This window comes from Folsomia candida, unplaced genomic scaffold (genome assembly GCF_002217175.1).
Source record: "Folsomia candida strain VU population unplaced genomic scaffold, ASM221717v1 Fcan01_Sc001, whole genome shotgun sequence".
Taxonomy (NCBI): domain Eukaryota; kingdom Metazoa; phylum Arthropoda; class Collembola; order Entomobryomorpha; family Isotomidae; genus Folsomia; species Folsomia candida.
The window spans coordinates 14,814,164-14,820,948 of record NW_019091193.1 but is presented as its reverse complement, the minus strand read 5'-3'; the positions used below and the strand labels follow the sequence as shown (position 1 = coordinate 14,820,948).

The 6,785-nt window shown below is 35.0% G+C and overlaps 3 protein-coding genes across 6 annotated transcripts; 1 reads left to right on the top strand and 2 right to left on the bottom strand.

Moving 5' to 3' along the window:
• Window positions 1-31: 31 nt before the first annotated feature.
• LOC110842964 (probable low affinity copper uptake protein 2) lies at window positions 32-727 on the top strand. Its single transcript, XM_022088857.1, has 2 exons — window positions 32-104; window positions 186-727. The coding sequence occupies exons 1-2, from the start codon at window positions 32-34 to the stop codon at window positions 725-727; spliced, it is 615 nt and encodes a 204-aa protein (XP_021944549.1).
• A 107-nt stretch (window positions 728-834) lies between these two features.
• On the bottom strand, window positions 835-3,261 carry LOC110863327 (tumor necrosis factor alpha-induced protein 8-like protein). 4 transcript variants are annotated; one of them, XM_022112605.2, is made up of 5 exons: window positions 3,114-3,261; window positions 2,018-2,099; window positions 1,717-1,951; window positions 1,474-1,644; window positions 835-1,379 (listed from the first exon to the last, which is right to left on the bottom strand). In XM_022112605.2, the coding sequence occupies exons 3-5, from the start codon at window positions 1,873-1,875 to the stop codon at window positions 1,137-1,139; spliced, it is 573 nt and encodes a 190-aa protein (XP_021968297.1). In that variant the 5' UTR covers window positions 1,876-1,951; window positions 2,018-2,099; window positions 3,114-3,261; the 3' UTR covers window positions 835-1,136. The 4 variants fall into 4 exon arrangements, with proteins under 4 accessions (XP_021968297.1, XP_035706739.1, XP_021968296.1 ...); XM_035850846.1 differs by lacking the exon at window positions 3,114-3,261 and adding an exon at window positions 2,419-2,437; XM_022112604.2 differs by lacking the exon at window positions 3,114-3,261 and adding an exon at window positions 2,277-2,418.
• An 892-nt stretch (window positions 3,262-4,153) lies between these two features.
• Window positions 4,154-6,755, bottom strand: LOC110863324 (glutamate receptor 4). Its single transcript, XM_022112600.2, has 12 exons — window positions 6,614-6,755; window positions 6,379-6,495; window positions 6,204-6,306; window positions 6,052-6,146; window positions 5,658-5,971; window positions 5,360-5,564; window positions 5,204-5,282; window positions 5,103-5,123; window positions 4,975-5,026; window positions 4,819-4,908; window positions 4,595-4,733; window positions 4,154-4,496 (listed from the first exon to the last, which is right to left on the bottom strand). Exons 2-12 carry the CDS (start codon window positions 6,475-6,477, stop codon window positions 4,380-4,382), a joined length of 1,314 nt encoding a protein of 437 aa, XP_021968292.1. The 5' UTR covers window positions 6,478-6,495; window positions 6,614-6,755; the 3' UTR covers window positions 4,154-4,379.
• Window positions 6,756-6,785: the final 30 nt, after the last annotated feature.

The following is a 6,785-nucleotide window of genomic DNA, read 5'->3' as shown; positions in this document are numbered from 1 at the left end:
ACTAATAGGTAGTATCAGTTACTAACTAAAAATGGTGTTTTACTGGAACGGAATTACTTTTGACGACTTTTTGATTCAAGGTCTTGAAATCACAACTTTTCAAGGTATATATTTTTAAATTAAAAAAATTTAATCATGTATCTGTCTGTATTTATACATATTTATGAGATTATTAATATAATCAGGTTTCACTATCGTCATCTTGGTAATAGTCGCACTATCCATATTATACGAGGGTATTCGGACATTTAGAGATCTACTGATGGACAATTTTATTAAACTGAAAAACCATTCAACGCTGCAAACTGGTGCTAAAACTTTGCAAGTGAAATATGCCAGTGGCAATGATAGTGTAACAACAAAGTTGAGGGTTACCGACTTGGAATCAAGAAAACAAAGTAATGAGCTAACGCAGGAAACCCAGCAAGTTGTTCCACAAGCCATGGAACTGTCAACACCCGGCTCTTCAAGCAAGTCTCCTGAAGTTGATGGAATCATAATTTCTAAAACCCAGTGGTCAAATTGTTTACCTCTCATGGCTGCGACGTTATTGCATATGATTGATCTATGCCTTGGCTACACGCTAATGTTAGCCGTGATGACATTCAACGGTTGGATTTTAGTGGCTGTGGCTATCGGATCTGGAGTTGGATATTTAATTTTTTCACACCTAAAGCAGGCACTGCGAGAAGGGAATTATATCAGGAGTTTGGCTACCAATAAATAGTGTCACGCAATCTCATTGTTAGTATAATGGAAATAAATAGTCGTGATTTGGTGACCATCTAAATACTTTGTGATTTTAATGAAATTTTTAATGCAGTTTGGCGATTGCAGCTTTCAATTTCTAACTTTTTATTAAATGTAATTATCCAAGCCAAGTACAATACATTTCTTTGTGTACAATAATTATCATAAATATGTAATCACGATGTATTCGTGGCGTTATGAAGCTGTACATACTTTGTTTATGCGTATCGTTATAATACTGTAAACTAGAGTAAGTTAAGCTGTTTAGAAGGAGGAGAACTCCCACGAAAACAAAACAAATAAACAATTTAGGTAATGAATAACACGAGAAATAAACCTAAATTTATGACTCTAATAATGAATTGTTAAAATCACATTTTTCACTGTTACAAGTCTCCTCTGTCCAATGCTACATTTATTTCATCCACAATTTTGACCATTATTTGATTTTGTTGGGTCCCTTTATTGAATGCAGCATCGAGAAGTGCAGGATCTCTTAATTGTGTTGCAAGAAAATTGATCCGATTGATAGATTTTTCTGTTAAATGGTTTTTTACGAGGCTTGTAATTTGAAGCTCACAGTGATCAATAGCAGAAAGAAGGAACTTTTGATCATACGAAAAGTCCACCTGAATTAAGCAGTCGCGTAGTTATTGTCAAGTAATGACTTCCGCTAACCAGGCACATTTACTTATATTTTACTCATAATCGGTTTGGACTCACCTCGGAAAAACTAGCAATAGTCATGGCTATGGTTCGAAATTTTTCAGCAAAATTACTTGCAATTTTCACTTCTTCCGGAGAGAATTGCTCATTTTGCGTCAAAATTCCAATCTTTATTGACAATTTGATGAGATTCTTGACAAACTTTTCCGCTACTTTTTTATCACTTGTCTAAGAATAGAAAATAAATTCAGTCAGGTTGAAATTGAATATGTATTTTTCAACATTGTTTTGCATACATACATGAGTTTTGACAAGTTGATACAACAAATCCAGTAAGGTCGACAAGTTCTCGCTAATAAAAACCTTAGCCGTTTTCCTGCTTGAAAATTGACTAAGGATCTTCTTTTGTGCCCTAATTGCAAAATCTTTCGATTTAAAGTGACTGGATTCAGTGTTCATGTTGAATTTTACAGTTTTGTTGGCACGAGTGGATATTTAGAACGTATTCAACTCAAAATGCCTTTCTCCCGACCACCTGCATTTTTAAAAATCTGATAATTAAAATATACTAAATTAAGCTTATTTTCCGATTAAGACTTACATTATCATTCCAATTCAATGTGTATGTTGTCTTTCCCCGTTAGTTGAAAAAGTTTAATTTGACTGTCACAACCGATGGAATCCTGCACAGAGTTAAGTAAACTTAAAATTCACGTATACCACTTTTACTGTATTTCAAAATAAGTTCTTAATAATGCACATCAATTCTGTCACACAAAATATATTCCCCATGAAGGAATCAAGGACAGTGTATTGTCACTTTTACAAATACATGTGTGGTACATATATTTCAGACTTACAAGAAGTAATGACACTACTGCTGCATACTGATAATGTGACTCATTTTCCTGTTAATACTGATAGTGCTAATGCATATTAATACTATTATCCTAATTTGCATTAGATATGGTTATCGTGCAAAGTTCTTATTTGTCCACTCACACGCTGAGCAAAATGCGCTTGTCTCGGTTAACCACCCATTTCCTTTGGAATAATTTTGGCAATAAAATAAAACTTCCCAATGTCACAGTACTGCATCACCAAAATTGCACTGTTTACCAATAGTTGCGGATTTTGTGTCATATGATGTTGGAATGGCAGCAAATTATGCAAATATGTATGCTTGTTTGATACATGTTTATTGCTAACATAATACATATGTAATGTCAATATAGATATATTCCAATTATGAAATATTCAAACTCATGCAAGTAGATATTCACATTGGAGTCGAACTTGTATTTGTATTCATATTATGATAAAAATTCTATTTCACAGCGTAATCACAATTTCATATGATGTGTCAGGTTTGTCACCATAATTCACGATATTCATAATACACTTGCCATCGTTGTCCTATCCGCATATTTTTTGTGATGAAAGTTGGTCATGATAAATATTAAATAGGATCAAACGCTTGGGACTAAAACTACGTATGTATGTATGTACATACGTACCATACATTTCACAACAATATGCACAATTTTCTAACTTTTCAAAGGAGCTCGATCTTAATACTAGAGTACAGATATTGTCAGATATGGATAGATACTGCTGCGTTGAATTATATTCAAATGATTTGCAACTTACTTACATAAACTCAATCTGTATAATAATTGTGAAAATTCTAGACTTACTGCTGTACTGTACACTGTGAGATTGTCTTGTTTTCGACGAATCTCAATGAACCTCAACAGGTTTGAAATGAAATTTCGGTTGTCTGTGTGCATTTGAGATTACAGCAGATGTACTATGTATGTACTACATACTATGTACTACTGATATGTTGTGTCCGTCATCCGTACTGTCACCACACTAAGTTTTGCAAATTCGTGGAAAACATGTGCCAAATTACATGTATGCATGTTTATCTAATCACTTAATCAATGCACTTTGAGAGGTACAGTCCAGATTATTTAAGGAGGCTTTGACATATGTATGCACATAAGTATGTGTATGGTTGTCGTTGATCTCAACACCACTGAATACTGACAATCGCAATAATTGAATCTATATCCGTATATTAGATATAAACAAATCAAGCTGAGACGATAATTATAGTGAAATAAAGGAAAAAAATCTAAATGTTGGCAAAGTTTCCACATTTCCGGGTGGAAATGGTGGTTTAGTTAATGTAATAACGGGTTTTCTTTTAGACAAGAATAAAATGAGGCAAGTCTTTATCTTACCGTGAATTGAGGGATCTTATGAGATAATGGCCGAGGAGCGACGGGGTGATTAAATACTTATACCTCAAACTCGGGTTAAAAGTTACACCGAAAAGAATTGTGTCGAGGGTGCTCTCGGTCCGGTGATACAACAGGGTCCTTTATCTCACAAAGATGGAGGACTTTGCCTAGGCAGATGGTTCACGACAATAATGAGTTGTTTTATTAACAAGACGCTATTAATACCGGTTTCTTCTATCCTAACAAGTCTTACATACAGGACGAATATGTGCAGGATTCTGTGGATTGGTCTATCTGCAGATGTTTCACTTTTGCAGTTGTTGTATGTACCTTGAATGAAAAAAATATGAACGGGTGGGAAGGTTTATAAACTTTTACCTTTTCGATTCTATATATTATTATGTAAGGAATAGAAATACTCTTGCAATAATACGGCCAAATACATATAAGCGTGTGCATATACATTTATATTGCACCGTTGGTTCTTCTGCTGGTGGAAAAGGCGGAGCAAATCGTGAACCTTGTGATTTGTCTGCACAAAGTAATCCAATGTATTTTATTTGAAAAAAAAGTTTGACAAAATTTGTTGAGTGTGCAGTTAGAAGAACTTTTTTAGTTGTTGAAATCCAATAACGAATAATAAACAAGGATTTAAACTATTAAAGTATTGTAGTTTCATGCTTGGTCTCATCATCATAACTTCTTCAAGTCTGCTCATTTGGTGGTAGCTCTTCGTTCCAAGATCCAGACCAGCAAAATGAGAATTAAACCACCAAAGAGAAAGTAGAAAAGCCCAGCCATTTCGCTCAGATTAAGAGTATCAAATTCATCCTATGGCAATTTCATAGTGGTTAATATATGATTATTGCAATGGCATAATCGAAATCTTCAATGACACGTTTATAATGACGATTGGACTTAACACGTACTTTTTCAACCGAGTCCCCTGAATCATCATCACCCCCATCTTCCTTGTCTGAGCATTCAATATTATTCCAGTATTTTCTGATCAAAGTCTCCAGTTTCCCATTCTCTTTTAGTGTTAAAATGACAATGTTGACATCATAACTAAACAAATTATTTACAAATATAGCCAAAATAGTAATGAATAGTCAATACTTGTTCATAAATCTCATTTTGCATCCACACACACCTAAGCTTAATACCCTTTCTTGTCGCAATTGCATATCCTCGTGTAGGACCGAACTCTTCCCGTCCTGTTTCCAAGTCGCACGGTTCCATGCTTAAAAAAGTGAATATCGATGGAGTTATTATTGAATTCTATTCTATTGTTTTTTATGGAAAATACCTGGAAAAGAATTCAGCTTTGGGCGATTCGATAACAAAAGCAAACTTTTCGTCTGGTTTAAAATCAGTGGTACACAACAATTACGTATTTAGTGCATATAACGGATATTGTAAAAATGAACAACGAACCCAGTCGAAGCCTTTCCAATCCTGAGGTCAATCAAATATTTAACAATTAACACATGCATATGTATCAAGTTTCAGCAAAACATATTATATCAAATCAATACCTTCTGCGTAGTTTTCAACCTTTGTATTTTCTCGGTCAATAATTTCATACAGTTTTGTGTACGTTTCATCATTTGATCCCTGTACATTTTTTAAATTTAACAGTTATCAATGCGATTCCATGCTATCGTTATTAGTATAAACTGTTTTAAGATTACTTTTAGATACGCCTCTGTAGATCCCCCATCAATAATTCCAAATTTCATGTCATCTTCTGTTACCAACTCTTCAATTGAGTCTATACCAAAGACCTCAGACTGTGAGTCAGCTTCCCTTTGAACAGCAAAACTAGCCGTGTATGCACAAATGACAAGGATGATGAATACCAAATACACGAAGCGTACAACTTTCCCTGTAATTGACCTACAAATAAGTACATTATACTTTTCGTTCATTAAACCACGTCAGCCGCATAAATTGATTCGGCAGTATGCATAAATAAATGCGTCTCCATACTCTGGACGAAAAATGGAGTCTTGTCTAAGAAAATTTACGAATCCTTCTCCGTGAGTGTCGGGGTTTTTAAATGACCACTCAATGACCAGCGAAATGAAAACCATTCCAAGTACTGTGAACACAATTGCCAACCAGAGGTACAAATGGAAAGGGGAAAATGCCGTCAGTGTTTCATCCTCGTCTGATTCGTCCTCATCAATGTCAGGTTTCTTGAGCAAAACGCTAAATTGAAACTCTTGAAATGGCGTTGAGAAATCCACTACTGCGGCCCGAGCAGCCGTAACCGTCAACGGAGCTACCACAATGTCAGCTTCCTAAGAATAAACCATGATTCTTATCAGGTAATTTCCAGCCCATTTATGCAGCTTGAACTTCAAGCTCATGTTATTCGCACATTATTGACAATTTCCCCAATCATCCCATTCCATTGTCCGGAGGCTGATTTATTTTTTGCACCATATCTGCCATCCTTGACAAGGTGAATTTCATCTAATTACAAAAGCCGAGTTACTACACACATGAGACTCTAGTAACATTTTTGCTTACAATCCATCCTCAATTCTTCAGAAATCATTTTTGCCAGATCTTTGCAAAATCCCGTATAACTGCCGTTGTCCGCATCGTCACCATGCATTAGATATGGCTGATCCTAAAAAAATCACTCTTCAATTTTCTATCCTCCTCCATGTATCAATATTAACACACTGAACTAAATATTTACCAGGATGCTAACAATTCGAAGTATTCTTTCTTGCTGGGCATTGTTGCTACCGGCAAATGCAACGATCAAACCCACGAGTAGCACACTCTTCAAAAGCATGTCAAGTGTATTTTGGATCTGAACAAAACAATTTATTTTTTTGTATTTTTAAATAAATTTACGTATAAACCTCGTTTGGGACACAAAACAAACTTATTAGCATTGAGGATAAATTAATGCTTATTATTGTCCCCACCCGTCTGATTTTGAGAAATTTGTACTTTTCCACTGAGTTTGCTGATATACTCAATATCAACTTTCTTGCGTAAAAGTAACGCCTTGACTGAGAAAGCTACGTCCCAACAACAAGAAATCGTGGTGCTTGCCAAATGGTCACGTAACCCACCGAGGGTTAAAAATAATTGATT